Source organism: Lithobates pipiens, unplaced genomic scaffold, assembly GCF_037356315.1.
Source record: "Lithobates pipiens isolate NorthernLeopardFrog02 unplaced genomic scaffold, aLitPip1_a1.2 Scaffold_18, whole genome shotgun sequence".
NCBI lineage: Eukaryota > Metazoa > Chordata > Amphibia > Anura > Ranidae > Lithobates > Lithobates pipiens.
In genome coordinates, this window is record NW_027507758.1 from 548,958,264 (window position 1) to 548,985,443 (window position 27,180).

General features: G+C 44.5%; 1 protein-coding gene across 1 annotated transcript in view; it reads right to left on the bottom strand.

Annotated features, from left to right (window-relative positions):
- ATAD2B (ATPase family AAA domain containing 2B) overlaps positions 1-26,971 on the bottom strand; it is a 201,962-nt gene extending 174,991 nt beyond the window's left edge. Inside the window, exon 1 of the mRNA XM_077488860.1 lies at positions 26,685-26,971. Within this exon, the coding sequence (XP_077344986.1) occupies positions 26,685-26,795 (111 nt within the window). The 5' untranslated portion in view covers positions 26,796-26,971. The remainder of the gene's footprint in view (positions 1-26,684) is intronic.
- Between the last annotated feature and the right edge of the window lie 209 nt (positions 26,972-27,180).

Consider the following 27,180-nt stretch of genomic DNA (forward strand, 5'->3'; position numbering starts at 1 on the left):
CTGCTTAAGAAAAGGGGCGGGACCATACACGTAGCAGTCCATCCAGATCCCATTGGCTGGTGTTTGATAGCTGCTGGGTCCTGCCCATCCCGACATCAAGCTCAAATCTGACAGATCCTCCTCTCTGTTTTACGTGGCAATTACACACACACACAGTGGCTCTGGCAAGCATCAAGCGTCACGCTGAGTGTGGAGAAGGGAGGAGGAACGGCTGTCAATGTTAATGCACTGCATGTCTGGTGCATCGGGAGTTATAGTGAGTGGGCTGGTGGCAGCCTAGTCGCCAGGATGTGATTTCTGGTCGCCATGGTGACTTGGTGCCTGGGGTTTGTGAACTATATGGGCTGGGTGTAACAAGATGTCCGCTGCCGCCTTGTGACCGCTGCTTACTGAGGCAGAGTGCAGAGTGTACCAAGATGGGCGTCGTGCTGTTCAATCTCCAATGGAGACCGGGGCCATCAATTCTGTTAACGAAAGTGACACCCAGGGTCACTGATGCTGTGACGCACACCACTGCCCCCAGCCAGCTTACCTTCCGCTGCAGCCAGCCAGTACTCGCTCTACAGTCCTCCCCCTCTGTCCACGACTTCCGGGAGCCGCCTCTTAATGCAAAGTTATCGGGTAAGGTATCAGGAGCATTTGCCCAAGTACAAGTACTCGGGCAAATACTCGGTATTGGCACCGATACTAGTATTGGTGCAACCCTAATAAAGGGATAACACTCGTATATTTACTACCAAATCAGTTAAAATAGACGTAAACTAAAGCAACCTATAGATGGATTGAAACTCGGCTGGTTTAGCAAGGATCAACCAAATTTTGTTCAGTCTATGGCTATTCCCTCTTGACAGAAGTCGGCTGGCTACAGCAGCTGATCAGTTTATTCTGATAGTGGAGGAGCCTCACTGTCAGAATACAGTCCAATGGTACAAGAGGGAGGATTCCTCCATCCACCTTTGTGTGTACAGGGGAATCTATCCAAAAGGCTGTACAGATAATCCTCATTTAACGACCAGCTCTCCCCACCCAAACGATGCAATATACATCATTGTACAATACAGAATTTTAATTTGCGTTCTACACTTATGCAAATTAAAACAATGTTATTGAGCCGTTATGCATTTAGACTTTTTTTCACAACACAGTAGGTAAGAATGCTTAAAATATTGATTACTTGTGGCTCCTCATTTAACAACCAATTTGTTTAACGACCTAGTCGTTAAAGCGGGGTTCCACCCTAAAGTGGAACTACTGCTCATCAGAACCCTCACCCACTCAGGTGTCACAGTTGGCACCTTTCGGGGGGGAGGTGCAGATACCCGTCTAAGACACGGGAGTCTATGCTTCTTCCTGTCCTGGCACACGGGGACACACGGGTCTCAGACAACGCGGACCATTCCCAATGCACTTCGCAACTCGCGCATGCACAGTAGGGAACTGGGAAGTGAAGCAGCAACGCTTCACTTCCCAATTCCCTCACCGAGAATGGCGGCGGCAGCAGCCGAGAGATCGATCGGCCTCGGCTGCAAACATCGCTGGACCCTGGGACAGCTGAGTTTCCATTTATTAAAAGTCAGCAGCTGCAGTATTTAAAGCTGCTGGCTTTTAATCATTTTTTTTCCAGTGGACTCCCTCTTTAAGTGAGGAGTACCTGTATTACAAACATTTTCAGTTGCATCAGCACTACTGATCTCAGGTCACCTCTCTGCAGCCACTGTTTACATGCATGAATTCCACAAACGGCTGCATGGCGTGTGGAGGAAACAAATCCTAAACGTCAGCTTTAGACAAGTTAAAGGGTTAGGCCACCTAAAAGTATTATTTTAGGCTGGGTTCACATCTAAGCCGGATGCAGCTCGCAGCAGAGGTCCAGTGCGTCCCTGTTCTTCGTTTCAGGAAGGAATCAGTGATGAATTTTTGCCTGAATTTGGTCCTGAATCTGAGCTGAAGATGCACAGCACTCCTGTGCAATCCGCTCCAGAGCCGCCACGGAGATACGTGAACCGGCTCCATAGAGAGCCGGTGTTCTATCAAAATAGCCAATTCATCAAGATCTCCAAATACATTGCTTCCGTGTTACTGTAAACCATCATTAATTGGAGATGGAGGATGACTTCCCATTTTGGCACAACCCCGGCAAGCAGGTACACTCCAGTACATGAAGACTTTGTTTTGACACAACAGCGTCAAACCACTTGCTTACCGGCACTTAAACCTCCCTCCTATCCAGACCAATTTTCAGCGCTGATGCAATTTGAATGACAATTGCACAGTCATACAACACTGTACCCAAATGAAATTTGTATCATTCTCCCCCCCCCCCCAAATAGAGCTTTCTTTTGGTGGCATTTGATCACCTGTGCAATTTTTATTTTTCGTAAAAAGACCGAATTACAAAAAAATAAAATGTTATAAAATTTTAAAACGGGTAATTTTTGTCCATTGATGTACGCCGATTAGGCGGCACTGATCGGTTACACTGATTGGCGGCACTTTCATATGGCATAATTGCCTCATCCATTTCGGGACCAGTGTCCCTTTAAGATGAGCCGGTGACCGGCTTTTTTTTCTCCTCCGCTGTCAGCATAGAGAAAAAAAAAAAGAAAGCAATTACCGAGCTTTTGTTTTGATCATGTGATCAGCTGTCATTGGCTGACAGCTGATCTCATGGTAAGGGGACGGGACCGCTCCCTTACTCAGATCGGTGATCACAGCGCACGCAGGGAGTGTGCACAGGGGAGGCAGTCATATGACGGCCTCCCGGGAATTCACATCTGAGCTGTGACAGTCATTCGGCCATAGCACGGATGTCAAGTGGTTAACAAGGAAAAAGTTGTCGCTGCCAGAGGTGGCCATTTTGTTGGTTAGTATCGGAGCGGACAAACAATATCCACTCATAATACCATGTACTTGCGTGTACACGGTTGTCGGTGTTGTGTCAAAACAGGAAGTCATCGAACTTACCAATTAGTGATGGTTTAAATTAACCGGAAGTGACGTAATTGGAGATCTTGATGAATCGGCTATATTGACGGAACACCGGTCACAATCTCCTGTCACACGAATTGGATGCGGGGGAACCTGCATCCAATACGCACCAGTGTATGAACCCAGCCTGAGACATATGTGATGGGCTTGGTAACTTCAAAGAACAAATCTCTCTGCCAAAGATCTAGAATCCATTGTTATCAGTAATCCACTCCTAAGATCTTCTCTTGTAGCACATCCAGAGACTGCAAACATCTGCTGCAGAATGTTCACACTCTCTTAGCATGCCATGTATTGGGTCTGAGCTATAGGGAAACCGCACTCTGGTGCCTGGGCTGCTGCCCAAATGCTTCTACGTGCCCCCCAAAATGCATCCCGGGCTCCGATTGCCCATGTGTGGGCTGGGACCAGCATAGTGGGTGCCGCCGGGTAGAGGGGAGGGAGGAGAGCGGACACAAGACTCTCTATTGAGAGCAATAGAAAATGACTTGGAGTTAAGAATACATAGTTCAATAAAACCAGAATTTAGCATCACTTTAGGCCTCTCATACTTTTATGACCTGAAAGTCATGCGACTTGAAGGAATGCCTGTGTAATCTTGAGGTCTACGGACCTCAGGTCGCATCAAAGTCAGACAAAAGTAGTGCAGGGACTACTTTGAAGTCACACAGATATGAACAGTACTCATTGAAAATCATGGTGCAAGGCATTTCATGCGACTCTGCAGTGTCAAGTCACAGGGACAAGTCATACAAGCATGAAAGGGGCCTCAGCGAACAAGTTGACCGATTCCATAGGGGGCATTACAGAAAAAGCTTAAAGGTTGGTTCACACCATGGAAATGCAGTCCAGATACATTCCGATTCCACATGCACTTTACTCGTTTCGGTGCATTTTCCCCTTTTCTTCCCCCTAAATAGGGACATGTGCATTCCGGTGTATTTTACTGCGTTCCAATACAGCTCAGGACATAAAAAATGCAGCATGTTCCAATTTTCTCTGGAACTGGAAAGCAATGGAACTATCTGCACTTGGTCTGAACTATGCCATTGGAAACCATATAACCTACTGCATCGTTTTGATGCAGAATAAAAAAAAATAAAAACATGAAAAAAAAAAAAAACACACTGGACTGCATATGGTGTGAACTAGCCCTAAGGAGTCTACTTTGACCAATCCACCATCGCTGCAGGAAAAAAAAAAAAAGAAAAAAAAAAACACACACTTGTATTGGTTGGCAACTATTTTTGGAGAACCATTTATAATCAACTCTCCAGAAATAGCCCTTAGGAGACAAATGCATTAATGTCAATCATCTGATCAGTCCTCAGATGGCTCCTTTCCCAGACACTGTGCAGAGTGGCTCAGCTCCTTAGAATTGCTGCGATTGGTCGCTGTACGACCAATCGCAATGATCACATGATATAAACAGTGTGGTCATATCGGTGATGCCTACCCTTCTTACACCAGAGGAAGGAGAGAAAGTGAAACCAGTGAATGAATGAGTCATTCATTCGGTACAGATCAGCGGCTGCACCATCACCGCTGTATAAAGGTTTTAACTCTTTCACCTCCTCTTATTCTCCGAATAATGCTGATCTCCACTGATGATCCCAGCTGATCTCCCCAATTTAACCCCTTCACTTTCCGTATACAGCACATCTAAAACATTAACCCCTTCATCGCCATTATCCCATTGTACATTACCCCTTTGCCTCCTACATTATATGTGTTGTATCTAGGGCACCATTACCAAGCTCCATATTTTCACTTCAATTTGTGGCAAAAAAATACATTAGAACACCTTAGGGTATCTACAAAAAAAAAAAAAAAAAAAGTGAGTGTTTTTGGAGCATCGTGGCATTTTTGAAAACAAAGGGAAGTTTTGTTTTGTTTTTGTCTTTTCTACAGTAAAAATTAAAATTGGTCATCAGTCTCAGAAATTATATAAAAATCATTTGGGTGCAGTGTTGTGTGACTGAGCAATTATCACAGCGCTGACAAGATGGCCTGGTAAATGAAGGGATATTACAGACTGCTACTAAAGTGGTAAAAAAAAATAAAAAAAATAAAACACATCTTATTGTTACTGGCAACTTTTACTTTCTCTCAGCTTATCTTTTGAGTGTAGTGAATAAATGTGGAAGACAAATTTGATTTCTATTCAGAAGTGAGCCTGATTTTGCAGTTTTCAGCCTTTGTAAATAAATCCCATTGTGTACTTAAAAGTAGGGTATGCCTGTATTGAGTATGTCCACCTTTTGCCACCTAAACAGCCCTGACCAGCTGAGGCATAAAGAGGAATCCTCTGATGGAATACTCCGGTATATGGCACCAAGCTGTCAGTAGCAGCAAGTTGCAATTTAGGCCTCATGCACACGAGACGCAGTTAAACGTGCGTTCAGATGCAGTTGGACAGTTTTTTCAACTGCACCTGAACTCATTCAATGTTATCCTATGTGTCCATGCACAAGTCTCGTTTTTTTTGCGTTTATATGCAGTTGCGTTTAATCTCGTTTTTCCAGAAGCAAAAAAATGCGTTCAGAAACAAAAATTTCTGCGTTTCAGACGCAAAACGCGGCTAAACGCGGCTAAACGCGGCACCCGCGTTTAGCCGCGTTTGCGTTTATATGCGTTTTTAAAGGTGACCTTTTTTTTTTACATTAAAAATCTCAAAAATGATTGCAAATGATGAAAAACCATTAGAAAAATATTTTAAACAATTGCAATTGCAAGTGGACAATCCACAACTTGTGGCAAGTGACGTGGCAAGTGGACAATCCACAACTTGTGGCAAGTGACATGGCAGGTGGCAAGTGATGTGGCAAGTGGACAATCCACAACTTGTGGCAAGTGACGTGGCAGGTGAAGTGGCAAGTCACGTGGAAAGTGGACAATCCACAACTTGTGGCAAGTGACGTGGCAAGTGACCTGGCAGGTGACGCGGCAAGTGACTTGGCAGGTGACGTGGCAGGTGATGTGCCAAGTGATGTGGCAGGTGATGTGACAAGTGGACAATCCACATCTTGTGGCAAGTGACGTGGCAGGTGACGTGGCAAGTGACGTGGCAGGTGACGTGGCAAGTGACGTGGCAAGTGGACAATCCACATCTCGTGGCAAGTGACGTGGCAGGTGACGTGGCAAGTGACGTGGCAAGTGGACAATCCACATCTCGTGGCAAGTGACGTGGCAGGTGACGTGGCAAGTGACGTGGCAAGTGGACAATCCACATCTCGTGGCAGGTGACGTGGCAAGTGACGTGGCAGCTGACGTGGCAAGTGACGTGGCAAGTGGACAATCCACAACTCGTGGCAGGTGACGTGGCAAGTGACGTGGCAGCTGACGTGGCAAGTGGACAATCCACATCTCGTGGCAAGTGACGTGGCAGGTGACGTGGCAAGTGACGTGGCAAGTGGACAATCCACATCTCGTGGCAAGTGACGTGGCAGGTGACGTGGCAAGTGACGTGGCAAGTGGACAATCCACATCTCGTGGCAAGTGACGTGGCAGGTGACGTGGCAAGTGACGTGGCAAGTGGACAATCCACATCTCGTGGCAAGTGACGTGGCAGGTGACGTGGCAAGTGACGTGGCAAGTGGACAATCCACATCTCGTGGCAAGTGACGTGGCAGGTGACGTGGCAAGTGGACAATCCACATCTCGTGGCAAGTGACGTGGCAGGTGACGTGGCAAGTGACGTGGCAAGTGGACAATCCACAACTCGTGGCGGGTGACGCGGCGGGTGACGCGGCGGGTGACGCGGCGGGTGACGCGGCGGGTGACGCGGCGGGTGACGCGGCGGGTGACGCGGCGGGTGACGCGGCGGGTGACGCGGCGGGTGACGCGGCGGGTGACGCGGCGGGTGACGCGGCGGGTGACGCGGCGGGTGACGCGGCGGGTGACGCGGCGGGTGACGCGGCGGGTGACGCGGCGGGTGACGCGGCGGGTGACGCGGCGGGTGACGCGGCGGGTGACGCGGCGGGTGACGCGGCGGGTGACGCGGCGGGTGACGCGGCGGGTGACGCGGCGGGTGACGCGGCGGGTGACGTGGCGGGTGACGCGGCGGGTGATGTGGCAAGTGGACAATCCACAGCTTGTGGCAAGTGACGTGGCAAGTGGACAATCTAGAACTTGTGGCAGGTGACGTGGCAGGTGACGTGGCAAGTGAACAATCCACAACTTGTGGCAGGTGATGTGGCAAGTGACGTGGCAAGTGGACAATCCAAAACTTGTGGCAGGTGACGTGGCAAGTGACGTGGCAGGTGACGTGGCAAGTGATGTGGCAAGTGACGTGGCAAGTGACGTGGCAAGTGATGTGGCAAGTGGACAATCCACAGCTTGTGGCAAGTGACGTGGCAAGTGGACAATCTAGAACTTGTGGCAGGTGACGTGGCAGGTGACGTGGCAAGTGAACAATCCACAACTTGTGGCAGCTGACGTGGCAAGTGACGTGGCAAGTGGACAATCCAAAACTTGTGGCAGGTGACGTGGCAAGTGACGTGGCAGGTGACGTGGCAAGTGATGTGGCAAGTGGACAATCCACAGCTTGTGGCAAGTGGACAATCCACAGCTTGTGGCAGGTGGCATGGCAGATGACATGGAAAGTGGACAATCCACATCTCGTGGCAAGTGACGTGGCAGCTGACGTGGCAAGTGACGTGGCAAGTGGACAATCCAAAACTTGTGGCAGGTGACGTGGCAGGTGACGTGGCAAGTGACGTGGCAAGTGATGTGGCAAGTGGACAATCCACAGCTTGTGGCAAGAGACGTGGCAAGTGGACAATCCACAACTTGTGGCAGGTGACGTGGCAGGTGACGTGGCAAGTGAACAATCCACAACTTGTGGCAGGTGACGTGGCAGGTGATGTGGCAAGTCACGTGGCAAGTGGACAATCCACAACTTGTGGCAGGTGATGTGGCTGGTGACGTGGCAAGTGGACAATCCACAGCTTGTGGCAGGTGGCATGGCAGATGACGTGGAAAGTGGACAATCCACATCTCGTGGCAAGTGACGTGGCAGGTGATGTGGCAAGTGACGTGGCAAGTGGACAATCCACAATTTGTGGCAGGTGACGTGGCAGGTGATGTGGCAAGTGGACAATTCCCAACTTGTGGCAAGTGACGTGGCAAGTGGACAATCCACAACTTGTGGCAGGTGCCGTGGCAAGTGACACGGCAAATGCAAGTGTACAACTGCTCTCTATGCTGCTGCTGCTCACTCTGATCAAAATAGCAGAAATAGTTTAAAAAAATGCTTTGAGAGCTTGGGGAGGGTCTACATGATGTTATCTTTATAAACGCGTTTAAACGCAAACGCGTCTAAACGCGGCATGCAAACGCGGCAAAACGCGCGTTTCAGCTTTTTTTTAAAGAGGTTTCATCTGCGTCTCGTGTGCATGAGGCCTTAGGGCCTCCATGGATCAGACTCGTTTTTCCAGCACATCCCACAAATTCTCAACCAGATTGAGATCAAAGTCAACACCTCAAACTCTTGTTCCTCAAACCACTCTTGAACCACGTTTGCGGTGTGGAAGGATGGATCATCCTGCTAAGAGGCCACTGCCATCAAGAAATACGGTTTCCATGAAGGGGTGTACTTGGTCAGCAACAATGTCTAGGTAGGTGGTATGTGTTAAACCAACATCTCAATGATGGCAGGAACCAAGGTTTCACAGCAGAACATTGCCCAAAGCATCACACTGCTCGCCTTCTCATACAGCATACTGGTGCCATCTCTTTCCCAGACACGTGATGCGCATGCACAGACACCCAGCCATCCACATGCTACTTAAAAAAAAATAATCCATCAGACCAGACCACCTTCTTCCATTGCGCCGTGGTCCAGTGCCGATGCTCATGCCTATTGTAGGCATTTTTAGCTGTTGACATGGGGACCCCGATGGGTCTGTGGCTACATGGCCCCATACAAAAAAAAGTGATGCCCATTGCTTCTGTTCTCATCAACCTCAGACACAACATGTTTACTTGTTGCCTAACACATCCCACCAACTTTCAGATACCATTGTAACAAGACAATCAATGTTATTCATGTAAGTGGTCATACATGTGTGCATGTATACACTACAATGTGCACACAGAAGACAGACTAAAAGTGAATGCTGTACATGGTCAGTGTGTGTATAGACGACAACACAAAGGTGCATATACACTATACAAGTACATCGTAATAAGTGTAAAGAAGGCAATTCAAAGTTGAATGCTGTACATGGATGTCAAACGGGTTGATTTACTAAAAATGGTGCACGCAAAATCTAGTACAGCTCTGCATGGATACCAATCAGCTTCCCGTTTTTTGTTTTTTTTGTCAAAGCTTAACTGACCAAGCTGACGTTAGAAGTTGATTGGCTACCATGTAGAGCTGTACCAGATTTCACACTCCAGTTTTAGGTCATCATCCCCAATAGGTGTACAGAAGACAGTCCAAAGGTGAATGCTCTACATAAACATTGCACTGTGTATAGAAGACAACTCAAAGGTGAAGCACAGCTAGCTCTTCCTTATGAACTTGCTTTACTATAAGATTGTTTTTTGCACACAGGGAATCCAGAAATATAAACTTAGATATTCTGACACTGCTAAGAGAAGACACAAGGTGCAGTTCATCTACATAACTAGAATAGCAAGATTTCACAAGTCCTGCAGAATAGAGAGCTGAACATTCTGTACAAAAATTCCAAAGGTACAGACTCACTTCATGTTCAGAAGTGCCTGAAACCTCTGCTCAGGGTGATCACTACCCATAGTAAAAGAAGTCATCAATTACTGTATAGCAGCCATTTACATGTATGGATTGGGTGTCCGTCTCATGTCTATGGGCACTGTACCTGACTGCCACCCAATCATGCCAACAGGAAGACCTCCACAGACATTTCCTTCCATTCTTGGGAGAGGAAACAGAAAAGTTCTGAAGCTTACACAGGACTTGGACCCCCAATGGGACATCACCAATTTCCAGATATAGCAGAGATGTGCAAAGGCAAGGTCAGACAGAATGAGGGGTCTCATCTTGTTCTACATCTCATCCAACACCAATGACAAGGAGAAGCTCCAGAATGAAGAGCTGGACCATAAAGTTGACATTTAGTCTGCTAAATTTGGCCTTCCCAGGTTCACTTCTCCCACCATTAACAGCGTGCCAACAACATTTTTGTATTTTAAAAATTGAATAGCCCATGTTACATCAAATACTTTAGGACCCAGGGACACCATCACGGGGTCTCTGTGCTTGTCTATGCAATGCAGGCAGATCATGGCTGGTGAAGGTCTGCCGTCCAGTTCCCGACCAGAGTGATTTAGAAGGCAGGTTGTTCCCCAGTCATAAAACAATAGCTCAGCGGCGGAGATTGCTGTACTAACATTGTATTGTTAGTACAGAAGCTCCAACCTGTGGTGTACCAGGCTTAAAATGATTGTGAATGTACAATAAAAAAAAAAAAAAAAAAACAGGTCTATACTTACCTGCTCTGTGCAAAGAAATTGCACAGAGCAGCCACAAACCTCCTTTCGGGTCCCCAGCCCATCTCCGGTCCAGTGCCCCCATGGGAAGCTTCACGCCTGCTCACACCTGAGCCATTGACAGACAGAAGGGGAAGGAGGAGGGGGGACCAAGCTCATGATATAATTCACTGCATCTCCTGGAATTGGGTACAAGATACCCGCTCCAACACAACCCATGGTGCCAAATGTGGCACCGGAGGGGGGGGGGGGGGGGGGAGAGACAAATGAGTGGAAGTTCCACTTTTGGGTGGAACTCTGCTTTAATGCAAGGAACGCATTATAGTAAAAAAATATATATATTATATATATATATATATATATATATATATATACATACACACACACACACATACACACATACACATACACACACATACACACACTTTACAACCACTTTAAGGCTGGGGAGGGCTAAATTATACTGGACATCTTTCAGCTAGGAAATGATTTAAGCTTTATCCAACTATCGGCAGCTTTTGATGCACACTGTGAGAAGCATACAGTGTGCAGTGAAAGAGTTACTTCAGTACAGGGGAGCAGCCTGTATATCTGTACAAGAGTGAAGTTCAGCTTTAGAGTCCATCTCTGGGATAAAGAACCTCCCCCCCCCAACTGATCATTATACTAGATGCATGGAAGGAGAAGAGAAAAAAAAAGGGGGGGGGGGAATATAAGCAGCTATGATTTTTTGTTTTTCTTTCTTTTTTTATAGTAAACTGTGGCAGTCCATTGCTAGGATCATCGTTATTCGTAACTTTTTGTATTCCTGGATTTAAATGTAGATCTTATTTGCAGATTATTCTCTAGGTCAATGTTTGATTTGCTAGCTCAATGACTACAATGACAGAGGACTCAGACTTGTATTTTGATCAGTAAAAACACAACCATTGTGCTTCGCTGCAAAGATGCAGAGCCTCCCCTTGTAATAAGCAACTATGGCTGCCTCTATAAAAATAAAAAAGTATATACATATAAAAGAAGGCTACTGCAAATATTACAACATATTCATATGTCTGCAGCTGATCTTACACCCAAATTTTCTATATGACATTTGCATAAAAGAAAATGGGGTCACCTACCCCCATTAAAGCTGGTGATGTTTAGCTTAGAGAAAAGGGAACTCACTGAACCTCTTCCAGAATTCTCCCCCCAGCTCTCCCAGCCATAAAATTGCAGTAAGCAGCTAGAATTTGCAAGTCATGTGAAATGAGTCGATAGCGTGCGGACTGTTTAGACTCCTAATCTGATTGGACAAGGCTGTTCCCCCTGCTACAGTCACCAAGAGAGCAGGGTACATCTGCCCACTGTATGATCGGAAAGCTCAGAAACAATCCCAGCCTAGGAAGTCGGCTCCAAACACGGCTAACCAGCTGCTTCTTTGTTTACATTCGAGGACTAGCATTACGTGCTGCCCCTAGATGAACCCTAATGCTGTGCCTGTAATATGAGCCGACTTCAGACATCTACATGACCTGCAAAACTACAACCTACACAGCTATACATTCCACACTTCAGTATCTGACCAATCATTAAATAGATCATCTTCTGATATAAAACAAGTCTTCTAGGGAATGATGTTGGAGGAGAGCCTGTGGCTAGACTGACCTACATTGATCAAGCAACATTCCCACAGAATGAGCCTATAGAAAAGGAAAACACACGTGATCCCGAGCTTTACAAGTAAACCGGTAAACAGGTAAATACAAGCAACCTTCTCTGCTAACCTTCACACATCACAAAACCGCAATCAGACACAAAAGGTGAACAGGTCTACAACTTGCAGCTTGGCAAGGACCAGTCAAATTTCAAAACACATATGGGCAGGCTGGTTGTACCCAAGTAGATTGATCAATCTGGGTACAACCAGCCTGTCAGGTCTTTTCCCTATTCGAATGCATCTTGCCAAGTAAAAATATTATAGAAGAAAAAGGCAGCAGCTGAAAATTGCCATCGATAACAAATCACATTCATTTCTGTGACAACGAACCGTCTGACCCGGTACAGCCCAAGGTAGGGTTGTGGGGTGATTCAAAGACCTGGGATGTCTACCTAATACGGATCTTATTAGCAAAAACAAGATTTAAAGTTGAACTCCAGGAAAGTTTTTTTATTTTTTTATTATTGCGTTCATGACGGATATTCAGGAGGCGTTTGAAACATCAAATGCCTGCAACAGCCTGTAAACGCGGTAACAGACGTTTTTAATTTAAAAAAATAAAAATAAAAAAAATACATACTTCTTGACGCTAAAGCTGCTAAGCAGATGTTTTTTAGACATCGGTTTCTAACTGTCAAGTTAAAATCGTTCAGGAGAGGTTAAAAACATTCCATGCACATGAAGCCTAAGGCCATACATGGGTCGCATTTCAAAAGCATTTTCTTTTATAAAATCTTATCTAAAAGTTTTTGATTGAATTTCGCACCATTGGCAGTAGCAGCCGATTTCCGTGTGGCCATCGAATTTGAGTAATCAGGTATGTTGGAAATTTTGTGAAAAAGTAACGATTTTCTAATCAATGATGGGAGAATCGTGCGAGAAATGTAATTGAAAAAAAGAAATGTGCATAAGTGCAAGAAAAGAAAAATTCCCGGAAAGAAACGAAAATTCCCGGAAAGAAACGAAAATTCCCAGAAAGAAACGAAAATTCCCAGAAAGAAATGAAAATTCCCAGAAAGAAACGAAAATTCCCAGAAAGAAACGAAAATTCCCAGAAAGAAACGAAAATTCCCAGAAAGAAACGAAAATTCCCAGAAAGAAACGAAAATTCCCAGAAAGAAACGAAAATTCCCAGAAAGAAACGAAAATTCCCAGAAAGAAACGAAAATTCCCAGAAAGAAACGAAAATTCCCAGAAAGAAACGAACTGTCACGAAGATCCTGCCAGCAGCGATCAGCCCGGACCTTCCGCCGCGCCGGTGCGCGTCCGCGCGGTCATGCGCGCGGTCGTGCGCTCGTTGGCGCCAGGTGGGCTATTTAGTTAAGTTGGTCACATCCAGTTCTTGCTGTCTGATCTACAGCGTGCTAGTACCCTGATCCTGAGAACCTGCTTCCTGTGACCTGTTGACCCGGCTTGTTTACCTACTGCTCCTGCTATCCGCCTGCATCTGACCTCGGCCTGCCTGACCTCCCTTCTGTTTATTCCTTCGGTACCCTGCTGCCTGTCCGCTTACTGACCCGGCTCGTCCGACCATCCACCTGCCTGATCCTCGGTACTTCTGCTGTCCGCCTGACCTCCGACCCGGCTTGCCTGACGACTCTGCTTCCAGCCTTCTGTTCCGGTGCCATCCGCTGCCCATCTCCTGTACTGGTTCCAGCATCTGCCTGAAGTCCTACCTCTGCCAGAACTCCTGCACTTGTGTCCTGCTTCAACCTCTCTGCCTGCTGTCCTGCTTCAGCTTCCTGCACCTGCCTGCTTTCCAGCTCCCCTCCGATCCAGCACTCCTTACCCAGCTGTTGATCCTGCCAGACACTCGTGCTCCTCTTGACTCCTGAGTCACCTGTATACACTACCAGGGCTCTCGAGTCGGAGCTGCAAGAGAGGTCTCCTTCTGCAAGTCGGGCTCTACCACCAGGTACGTGACACGAACATTCCCGGAAAGAAAAGAAAATTCCCGGAAAGAAAAGAAAATTCCCGGCCATGAAAATGCTTTTCTGTAGCAACATGAGATAAAATTGAAGGCTTGGTTGGCTTTCAAAATCAATGGTGGCATCATCGGATCACAAAATTTCCAATTTATAAAAGAAAATTCTTTCTAAAGTCGAATGTGTGGCACGCCTTATTGTGTTGATAAGGAAGCAAATGTTTCCACCATCCCGACAACTATTTGGTGAAGTAGTGTCCACAATAAAATGGCCTTCATACAGAGACAGAACCTCCACTACAACAAGCACCTAACAGGACACAAGAATATCTCCGTATAGCTGATGCTTAGTAGAGCTGCAACTAACGATTATTTTCATAATCGATTAGTTGGCCGATTATTGTTTCAATTAATCGGTTAATAACCTTAAAAAAAAAAAAAAAAAGTGGGTCAAATTGACGTTCCTTTTTAACCACAGTGATGGGAAAATTAGAAATAGAAAACTTCTTAGTCAAAGGAATTTTCAGACAGTATGTGGTTTCCGTTCAGATATTACATTCATTTTAAAAACAAGTAAAAATTTCAAACAAAATTCTTTCATTCAGCGAATGTACAAAGGTTTTTAGTCTGAATATTCTCATCCGAAAATTGATCTGGCCAGCATAAGGCTCAGTACACACCTATACAGTTTGCTTTTGATCTGTTTCTGCGATGCTTTTTGCTGTGCGTTTTGATTTTTGCGCACATGATTTTACTGCAATTTGCATTTTTGCATTTTTTTGGGCAGATTAAAAAACACAAATTGCTGCAAAAACACATTACATGCTTTTCTGCAGCTTTTCCATTGAAGTATATTGAACCAATAAAGAACCATTTTGCGTTAAAAGTCCCTGACTCTTTCAGATGTGAACGTGTCCCATAGGAAACCATGTAAATGAACTGTAGTGCATTTCTGCAAAAAGCACCAAAAAACATATAGATGTGAACCAGATCTAACACGTTTAGTAACATAATGGGGTTAAAAAAATAAATAAAATTAGCCCTTTATAGTAGAAAAAGCAGATAATCACTACTGTAAGGGCATTTTTTTACTGCAGAACAGTGAGTAATATTTACAGTAGTGATTATTTGCTCTTTGTATTATAAAGGGCTCATTTTAGTTTTTTTAACCCATTATGTTACTGGCCGATTAATCGATTATGAAAATAGTAATCGATTAATTTCATAATCAATTAGTTGTTTCAGCCCTAATGCTTAGACATCTGAAACTCCTTCCAACGCGTTTACTGACGCAGATAGCAGAAAAGAACACTACTGGAAAACCACCACGATGAGAAGCCATTCCATACATACAAGAAACAATTTTAATGAATAAATCTTGACAATAATAAGAAGTGCAATTAACTTTCATGGTTTAAAATAGCAAAAACAGAAAAATTTTGCTACCGCCGCTTCTCCCCCACTTCATATGTAAAGGAAGAGATAGAGAAAATATATAAATATATTAAAAAAACATTTAAAAAAACACATACGTATACATTTTACATGCAAAATTTGCATCACTTGCAAAATTTATAAGCATAAAGCACTTTCTATGGTGAATATGCAAGGATAGCAAGACGAACGCTGCCTTCACTGATGTCGATTTTTTTTTGGAACGACACTGTATCTGAGCACCAAAAACACAATTTAATTCATTTTAAATATGCAAAGAAAACTCCCCCACCCATCCATGGCTCCGTGCTTTATTTTGCTGAGAAATCACTCAAATATTTCTATCCACGGTCATCTTGAGTAAAAGGTAGATGATTCACGTAGCATTTACTTTCTGAAATCCATTTGCCCTTAGCTTAGACATGCAGATGGGAGGGGGGGGGGGGGTGTGCTTTGCTGAGAAAACCCTTCCTACTCCCCTAAAGACTGCTGAGATGTACAACATCATTTGGCCAGGCCTGGAAAACAGTAAGTAACTGAGCAGACTAATATACCTTCGTATCTATTTACTAAGGATTAAAAATAGTCAATGGTGATTGGGAGAGCAACATTCTGCTTTAAACCAAGCTCTGCGAGTGTCATCCTGAAGCTGGGTTTACTGACTACAAAGTCCATAATCTGGAATAAGCAAGCAGGACAAGAAGCCATTCTTCCCTGGCTACATGTTTCTTCAGGTTGGCTACTAGCTAGGCAGTAAACCAGAATCAACATGACAGTCCACAGATTGTACCTTTTAGGTAGAGCTGGACGATTTTTGGAAAAAAAAAAAATAAATCAGATTTTTCTTTTTTTTTTTTTTTTTTTTTTAAACGTTGATTCATGATTCAGAGAGTTTTTTTTTGGATGAACACCGAACCAGTCCTGAGGAGCTACGGGCAGGAGTTTTTAGGGGCAAGGCCGCGGCTTCGGCCTAGTACGCAGCCTCGCCTAAAAACTCCTGCCCGCAGCTCCTCAGGGCTGGCACAGTGGTAAAAAACACCCCTAAAAAAAAAAAAAAAATCGATTTGCTTAAATTTTGAATCGATTTGACCTCTCAACTCAATTCAAGATTTGAATCTATTTTTTCCCCAGCCCTACCTTTAGGCTTAATGTACACGGGATGTTTTTATAACCTCTCCTGAACGATTTAACTTGACAGATAGTAACCCACGTTTAAAATGTCCGTTTTGCTGCATTTACATACTGCATTTATAAATATAAAAATTGATATAATAGCCAAAAATGAATGTAAATTAAATGTGGCCAAAGCGAGTTACCGCGTTTGGCATCTGAAACGTCGGAAACTTTGGCATCAGAACAAATTTTTTTGCCTTCAAAGAAAAGTCTATAAACGCAACTGCCTAAAAACGGCATTAAACAAACCCGTGTACATGTACATATAAAATGACATTGGATGCGTCCAGGGGCAGTTGAAAAAAAAAAAAAAAAGCACCCAAATGCCTCTGAACGTCCGTTTACCAGCAGCAGTGTACATGAGGCCTTAAAAGCCATGTCAATAAAAACTGCTCCCATTCTACTCACAGATTCCGCAGGACAGAATCAGGGTGGCAGACATTGGACAAAGCCTGGCTGTATGTCTAATGGCAGGGAGGATCTGAATATGTGCATAAGTTGAGAAATATCTCATGTCAGCTTTCAAGGTGTGCCTTTGAAGCCTAGTTTGTACAGAGTGTCTTACATACAAAGCACACTGGTATACCTGCTGTGACCAGTGAGGGCGCCCAGGCGGCTGTGACACTCCACAACAAAACCCAGAACTTTTGTTCTTTCGTACAATTCAGAGAGCAACCCACACTGTAAACTAACATCTGCTGAGCCCACATTACACCCACACAACAGCCAGACTATGACACTGTATACCAAGTCCCTCTGTGCCTGAAATACAAAAGGAACAAAACAAATGTTCTGTGATCCAAGCAATGCAACTTCTAGCACTAGAAAAAATAATACATACATATATATATATATATATATATATATATATATATACACACACACATATACACACACACACACACACACACACTACAGACTAACACAAAACACTATATAAAACAATGCAATGTGAAAACCATTACAACTCTTGTAACAATGCACACATTAATGTACTATATACACAAAATGTAATATCTAAACAACACACACACACACTATTAAACAACCAACACCCTAAGGATTTTAAACACTCAAATGATCTGTACAATAATTTTCATATATAATTATCTCAGATTATCCTATATCCAATAATTCCAGTATAGCCAAAATACAAGAAAGAGCTGTAGAGAGCATGTCATGTCCTCATGTCCGAGACACATGATATCTAATGAGCAAAATACATGTCACTGGTCGATATTATTGACATGATTTAAGCAAGGGGATGTATAGACTTATGAACATCACACAATATATTGTGATTTTCTCACGCACATCAGAAGCAGCTATATTATATGTTTACTCTAACTAGTTCATCAGGTATCATGCAAGGTATACAATATGTAACATACAAGGGACAAAGTGTATAGTTAGCATTATTATCAGGCATCAGCCAAGACATATCCTGGAATCCATAAATAGCGGTGTAGATACTCTTTAAACTCTGTCTCGCGGTAGAGCAATGAACAGCAGAACATGCAATAAATGTAGGTATTTGTTGGGGTTAAGCTGACTTTACATTAACGTGATAGTAAAGGTTAGTTTTGTTTTTTGCAATGTGTTTTACTTATCTGCCCTGTACATGGGTTTTGCACAGTGGCCCCAATCCTCCTTTTCTGGGGTCCCCCAGCGGTGCTCCTGGCCCCTCTTCATCAGATGCCCCCACGGAAAGCCACTTTCCATGGGGGCACCCTTGCGGGCGCTCTCACGAGTTTCGCTGCTGCGTCCTTTGACACAGACAGCAGAACTCGGCACCCCGCCCGTGTCACTGGATTTCATCGATAGCAGCGGGAGCCAATGGCTCATGCTGCTATCAATCTATCCAATGAGGACAGAGACAGGGGCTGGAGCCGCTGGACTCATTCTTTTCACTGGAACGTACGTGTTCAGGTAAGAAAAAGGGGAGGGGGGGCGCTCAGGGGGGAAGCTGCAGCACAGGTTTTTTTCACCTTAATGCATTAAGGTGAAAAACCTTGAGACTTTACAACCCCTTTAAACCATCAGCTATGTAGTATAAAGTCTGCCTGCTTAGATAAAATGTAATCAATTGTTTGGGTCTGTCCTCATATTATAATTCATGTTAATAAACCCAGGACCCTGCATTCATTATATCTGGTCTCCCACAGCACACAGAACATGGGAAATGCAATTATTTTAGAAAATATAAATTGATAAATACCTTTTCTCATCAGCAGTATATAGCAGTCGTATGACGTTTATCAGTGTCTGGGTAAAGCTTGTAGGAGTTTTCATTCAACTCTAACCCTCTGGACAGTGCTGACTCTCCCAAGAAAACCAAAAACTCTAGCAATACATACCAAACCGACTCCCAAGTCACTTATCTGTCCCCTTCTCAGGAGATGGATCGGGGACAGAATAAGAGAAGACAGGATCACATAGCCTTTTAACACAATGCAGAGGATTAACCCCTTAGGTTTCACAGTGAGTATAACAAGCATGCTTTGCTGCATATACAGACTGATTTTACTATTGAGAGTTTAGTAACACTTTAAAAGGTAAACGGAGGGGATTAAAGGAGATTGTACAATCAGATGTGCAAGGTGTATATATTCATCTGCTGTGTGTCTGACAGAACTGTCACTGGCACGTCTCCAGTGAAGTAGCAGAGCACAGACAGTATGCAGTTGATTTACTAAAACCAGAGTGTTCAAAATCTGGTGCAACCGTTCATGGTACCCCATGAGCTTCTAACTAAAGTTATTTAAATTAAGCTTTGACAAAAAAAAAAAAGCAAACAGGAAGATGACTTCTTCTCAGTCCCCTTTCACTGCTCCTGGCCCCTCCCTCCTGACGAGTGCCCCCATAGATCAGCAGCTTGCTATGGGGGCACCCAAGCCGAGTCAGAGCTCCGTGTGTCCATTCAGACACAGAGCCCCAACCTAGCACCGCCCCCCCCCCCTGCCCTGATTAGCTGACTGACAGCTGTGGGAGCCAATGGCGCAGCGGCTGTGCCCCAGCCAAATCAGGAGGAGAGTCCCAGATGGTGGAGGGAATTTTGGACATCGCTGGAAAGAGAAGGGCTCAGGGTAAGTATTAGGGGGTGCTGAGGGCCTGCTACACACAAAGGGTTTATCCTAATGTATAGAATGCCTTTACAACTCCTTTAAGCCTAATACACATGAGTAGTTTTTTTATTTTCGTTCAACCCGGGGGGTTGAACAAAAAACTGACAGCTCAGATCAGAGGCGCTGTACTACCACTCCGATGTTAGTACAGTGATCTCCCCTGCTTTTCTATTGTGTTCTGACAGGGGGGTGGCCCACCTGCCACAGCTCACTGGCCAGTGCTCTGATTGGAAGCCAGTTGGCTGCTGGTTTTCCAGCATGCTCATCCAAAAGAAGCCAGCCCAAACAGCCAGCTTCTGTTGGACCGACTGCCACACGGGTGGAATTCCGGCTGGTTTTTACTGAACCAGCCGACTTCACCCAAAATTCGGCCATATGTACTAGGCTTTAATTTATCAACCTCACTGCGAAGTTGGAAGAGTAAGGGCCGGTTCACACAGGGGGCGACACGACTTGCCGTGCCGCGACCTGACAAGTCGCCCCCGTTCTGTACAATGGAACTGTTCTAAGAGGAGCGACTCGAGTCGCTCCGACTCAGAAAAAAGGTTCCTGTACTACTTTTGGGCGACCTCGGGGCGACTTGCATTGACTTCTATACAGAAGTCATTTGCAAGTCGCCGCTGAGGTCGCGGCGAGGCAAGTCGTGTCGCCTCGCATCGCCCCCTGTGTGAACCGAGCCTAATGGAAACATCAAATATCAGTTCCAGAGGAACACACACTTTTGTAGAAAGGTTTCAAAAGATACAACACAATGGGGGATATTTACAAAAGGCAAATCCACTTTGCACTGCAAGTGTACTTGGAAGTGCAGTCGCTGTAGATCCGAGGGGGACATGCAAGGAAAATAAAAAACTGTATTTTAGCTTGTACATGATTAGATCAATTCAGCAGAGCTTCCCCTCATTTCAGATCTACCCCTCAGATTTAGAGTGACTGCACTTCTTGTGCACTTGTAGTGCAAAGTGGATTTGCCTTTCGTAAATAACCCACATATTTCCACAAGCAAGGCAAATGGATAATGTATTACACTTTATCCAATACCGAGACGGTGGTATTTCTTTATTAATTTTTGTCACAATAGTACAGTAAAAGCATCACAAATTCGAACTTCTGAATTAGTCACATGTTGGTACAAAACAATGAAAATTGCTGCAGGGTTTTCATGAACTTAACACAAGGATTCCAACTACATACACACACTGCCAGAAAGATCTCCTATATGCTGTACTGAATTGACCCCCACTATGGGGCAGGTATGGCTATTTAAAAAAAAAAAAAAAAAAAAAACACACATAATATACTACATCCACACACAAAGCATCATATACTGTTAGGTATCAGAGTAGAGGTTGCCTGAGGTCAGGCCAGGCAGGCAGACATAGCGTGTGATCATCATTACACACAGGAAATACAAGACACACTGAGGACAAGCATGACAGCATTGCCATTAACATCCACAGCACTATACAATGCTGCGAGGACAAACAGGACATTAAAGAAGTAAAGTCTTCCTCTTTAATTGTACCTACAGGTAAGCCTAGAATAGGACTTACCTGTAGGTACTGTAAATATCTCAAACTTGCACCGTTCAGGAGATATTTTCTTAAATACGATGCCGCTCACGTCATAGGCGCATGCACACTTGAGGAACGGCCCCCGCTCGTGCCGTTTCTTCAGGGCCTGTGCCGTGACCGGCAGCTCCCAGGCGCATCTGCGGGAGTGATGTCTTCGTGGCTTTGGCACCAGAGCCCACGAACCCGTAACTCCAGGAAAGATGTCGGCGCAGTCAGCGGTATGCCAGCACCGATTCAGTGCATCGTTCTAAGGTAAGTATTTCATAATTAGCTAGTATGGGATGTATGCTAGCTCATTATGCCTTTGTCTTGCAGGTTGTTTTTTTTGTTTTTGGAGGTTTACAACCTCTTTAAAGGATATAGACACACACAAGAGGTGACATGGAGACAAGATGACAAGCCAAGCAGGGCAAACATTGCACACAATGACCAATATTTGTGGTCAATATAAGTGACAGAGCAAACATAATATACACCACACACACACTAAAGTGAGGGGAAAAGGCATTTGATCCCCTACTGATTTTGTAAGTTTGCCCACCGACAAAGAAACAGTCTAATTTTAACAGTGAGAGACCTAACAATTATCCAGAAAAACACATTTTAAAAAGTTACAAATTCATTTGCATTTTAATAATTGAATCAAGTATTTGATCAATCAGCAAGATGTCTGGCTCCCAGATGTCTTCTATACAGGTAACTAGCTGAGATTAGGAGCACTCTCTTACAGGGAAGCAATTAAATCAGATTCCAATCTCTCCTCCATGACCAAGACCAAAGAGGTGTTCAAGGATGTCAGGGACAAGATTGTAGACCTACACAAGGCTGGAATGGGCTACAAGAACATCACCAAACAGCTTGGTGAGAGGGTGACAACAGTTGGTGAGATTATTCGCAAATGGAAGCCCCAGACCAATCTCCCTCGGTCTGGGGCTCCATGCAAGATCTTAGCTCATGGAGTTTCAATGATCGTGAGAATGGTGAGGAATCAGCGCAGAACTACACTGGAATAATATTGTCAATGATCTCAAGGCAGCTAGGACCAAAGTCTCTGAGAAAATAACTGGTATTGGTAACACACTACACCGTGAGGGACTGAAATCATGTAGCGCCCGCAAGGTCCTCCTGCTCAAGAAAGCAAATGTTCAGGCCCGTCTGAAGTTTGCTAATGAACATCTGAATGATTCAGAGAACTGGGTGAAAGTGTTGTGGTCAGATGAGACCAAAATCATGCCGTTTGGCATCAACGCAACTCTCCGTGTTTGGAGGAGGAGGAATGCAGCTTATGACCCCAAGAACACCATCCACACAGGCAAACATGGAGGTGAAAACATTATGCTTTGGGGGTGTTTTTCTGCTAAGGGGACAGGACAACTTCACTGCATCAAAGCGACGGTGGACTGGGCCATGTACCTTCAAATCTTGGGTGAGAACCTCCTTCCCTCAGCCAGGGCATTGAAAATGGGTCGGGATGGGTTTTCCAGCATTAAAATGACCCAAAACATAAGGCCAAGGTAACAAAGTTGCGTCTCAAGAAGCAGCACATTAAGGTCCTGGATTAGCCTAGCCAGTCTCCAGACCTTAATCCCACATATATGTGGAAGGAGCTGAAGGTTTGCGTTACCATAGGTCAGCCTCCAAACCTTAAAGTGGAGTTCCACCCAAAAGTGGAACTTCCGCTTTAAGACCTCTTTCCCAGCTCCTGATGGTGAAACCGAGCTTTTGAGGCGGAAGGGGAGGGAGCAAGTAGCCAATTTTGACAGGTAACCGCAGCCACTTCCGTTCTGGTCACCTTAGGCGATCAGAAGTGGAAGTTATTCTTCTCCCCCCTCCCACAGTCTTCTGGGACACACAAGCTGTCACAGCCGAGTGTCCATAGTAGTGATGCCCATGCCACCGAGGGAGGAGAAAGGAAGAAAATCTGCTGGGGTACACCGCTGTACAGTGGGACAGGTGTGTTTATTAAAAGTCAGCAGCTAGTTTTAGTACACACACACACAATAGACTTGGAACTCCGCTTTAATGACTTGGGGAGGATCTGCAAAGAGGAGTGGGACAAAGCCCCTCCTGAGATGTGTGCAAACCTGGTGGCCAACTACAAGAAACGTCTGACCTCTGACTGCCAACAAGGTAGACTAAGTCATGTTTTGCAAAGGTGTCAAATACTTAGTCATTAAAATGCAAATTAATTTTTAACTTTTTATTTTTATATGTGATTTTCTTGATATATTTGTTGTTATTCTGTTTCTCACTGTTAAAATAAACCTACCATTAAAAAAAAGACAGACTGATCATTTCTTTATCAGTGGGCAAACTTACAAAATCGGCAGGGGATCAAATACTTTTTCCGCTCACTATACTAGTATTTCTATTCTTGAGAGCTATCAGACAGCATAAGGGCATATCTGTACATGGAGAACATTAGAAGCTCACCATACCATGAGCAGTATAAAACATCAGAGGGAATTACTAAAAAGTGTGTGTCAACTAGTGCCATTGCCCAATCAGCTTCTGTCGTCCCCCCCCCCCAGTTTAGAAAATGTGGAACAGTTTCCCATGGCAAGACATGCTGTAAATGTCAACTGTGACAGTTGCTTGTGCTCTCAACCAAACTGTCAAGCCATAAACAGCTGGTGTCATAACTGACCACATGCGCAGGACCATGGCAACTGCTTTGGCTGTAAAGGAGACGACAGTTTAGTTCCACTAAAGCTGTATTCACTCTTTGACCGTTTTTTCCAACATTTTTTCACACTTTTTTGACATGTTTTATGTGTGTTTTTCAGCTTTGGCCTGTTTTTATTAGCAAATAGAGAAAACGATGACCTGTTGCATCATTTGTTGCTAGGTTTTTCAGCTTTTTCCAGTAACTTTTTTATTTATTATATTTTTTTTTTTTTCCGGGATTAGAATTACAGGTTGGGGTAAGAGGGTTTGGTTTAGGGGTTAATATTTTTTTATTTATGCTCTTTTTTGTGTTAGGGTGTAAACATTACTATCAATAATAATAATAATATGGAAAAAATGGAAAATACACAAATAAAACTCAAATACATAAAACACTATGAAATAAATAACCCCTAACAAAAAAATAATAAACACACATACAAAATTAAATAAATTACTACATTTATTTTTTATTAACCTGTAACCTTAAAATATATGTTAAATTATTAATAAAATAATAAACACGCAAACCCGAACAAAAATATAATAAAACACCCTAATACAAAATTAAATAAATTACTACATTTATTTTTTTGTTCGGGTTTGCGTGTTTATTATTTTAGTATTAATAATTTAATATATATTGTAAGGTTATAGGTTAATATTTATTACATATTCATTTAAGTTGTGATGATTTTAAGATATTTGCGTATTTATTTTAAATACAAATTACTATGTTTTTTTATATTTTTTTCACTTAATCAGAAAATTGCGCAAAAACATGTGACAGAACATGCAAATCGCATTTCCACTGCAATAAAAATGAGCCAAAAACTGGCAAATCTGCCCAAAAGCGGCAAAACTTTTTGGAGCTTCAGGTGACTTGGAGTGGATATGCGAACCCAAAAAGTAGGAAAAAAAACAAAAAAAAACGGGTACAATTTTTAAATTATTAGAGAGCACAATATCTGTCAAGAGGTTATACAGCGTTAAATGTATCATACTGATTTCTGTACTATGATAGGGCAGACAAGATGTGCTGTATAGGTCTGTCCATATACACCGCTCCCTGCACATCACTTGCAAATACAACTGCCCCTTCAGTGCAATAGGGTGCCCTAGTGACAAGAAACGCCAGGTAAAGGCATATGCAAATCTTTATTTTTATTTTTTTAAACCTGCACTGTGTTGAATCGCATGGCACCGATTCAGCCTGAAATCACACACACCAGACGGCAGCGCTTTACTGCTGCAATAGCTCTCTTCTGCTAGCAGGTAGGGGGCAGTGTGGTGCACAATTCTGAGATCACTCATCTCCATTTTTTTGTTTTGTATGAACTTTATTGGAAGTGCACAAAATCGAAAACTTTAGTGGAAGTGAAATTTAGTGGCAGTGCACAAAAGCCAAACTTTAGTGGAAGTGCACAAAAGCCAAACTTTAGTGGAAGTGCACAAAAGCCAAACTTTAGTGGAAGTGCACAAAAGCCAAACTTTAGTGGAAGTGCACAAAAGCCAAACTTTAGTGGAAGTGCACAAAAGCCAAACTTTAGTGGAAGTGCACAAAAGCCAAACTTTAGTGGAAGTGCACAAAAGCCAAACTTTAGTGGAAGTGCACAAAAGCCAAACTTTAGTGGAAGTGCACAAAAGCCAAACTTTAGTGGAAGTGCACAAATGCCAAACTTTAGTGGAAGTGCACAAATGCCAAACTTTAGTGGAAGTGCACAAATGCCAAACTTTAGTGGAAGTGCACAAATGCCAAACTTTAGTGGAAGTGCACAAATGCCAAACTTTAGTGGAAGTGCACAAAAGCCAAACTTTATTGGAAGTGCACAAAAGCCAAACTTTATTGGAAGTGCACAAAATCAAAAACTTTATTGGAAGTCCACAAAAAGTTCACTTCCTTCATGGCAATGTACAGCAGGGCGATACACTGTGTTGTACGATTCCATGCGATTCAGCATAGTGCAATAAAATTCTGCAAGTCTGCACCATGCAATAAAATCTCCGCTACCGCATATAGTGCGACTTCACCACGAGCGTGTACAAAATCACGCAGCAGTTGACAACGTTGGGGAGGTGGGCATTACAACTGACCAGCTCCCCTGTGCGTCTGCTAAAGCGGGGCACATTGGCGGTAACTCAGGCGACTTTTTTTGCGCACATTCCTGGTATGCAGTATTGTGAAGCCAGCCGCCTTATAGGTGGATCTCTCTGTAGTAAACATATCCCTGGCACCCAATCTACAGCCCAAGGGCCACATGTGGCCCTTGTACAGAGCCGGTTATGTCAGTCATCTCTGACAGTCTCATATTGCATGTACTCAGCCTCTGATAGGTGTGAAGGAGTCTCTCTATACTGATTATTATGTGGGGCCCTATGGAGGTGTCAGGGGTCACATATGATTATCATTATGGATCAGTAAGGAAAGTAGTGACGTAGTGATGCTCGTTATGACATCACCCGGATCAGGGCTCGGATGGTGAGCCCCTCAGAGAGCCGTGTAGCCGGTCTCCCTCCTCAGGAGCCCCGTCCCCGGTGGGTGGGAGGCCCGGACAAACACAAAGGCCTTCCCCGCCTTCTCCTCCGCGGCCTCTCCCTGCTTCCCAGCCCGCTCTCCCCCTCACCTTGCCCAGCTGAGCTCTGTCCGCCAACCGCCGGCTCTGGCCCGAACGGGTCCGGGAGGAGATAAACTTCCCTTCGCGGCCCTTCTGGACGCTCCGCCGGGTCTTCACCATGGTTCCGTCCAGCCCTGTCCCCCGGCTCCTATCCTCCTGTCCCCGGGCCGCCCAGCGTGCACGGCTCCCCCCTCACACAGTCCGCTGGAATCAGAGCCGGCTTCCCTCCGGATCAGACACAGCCGCCGCCGGCCGCCATTTCCCTATTCTCTTTCTCACTTCTCAGCTGGCTTGCGTTCGCTTTCATCCGGGCGCCAGGGGGCGCTCTCCGGCCTGGTTTTAATGGCTTGGGTTCCCCGGTCATGTGATGGAGCGGTGAAGCGCCGGGCGCCATATTTGTGTGGGTCTGTGTGCCTCTTTATGGAGGCGTTAGAAGAGGACCTGTCTTGGTGATAAGACAAGGGGGTGTCTGATTTGGGCTGTGTGTAAAGTAGGCTTACATAGC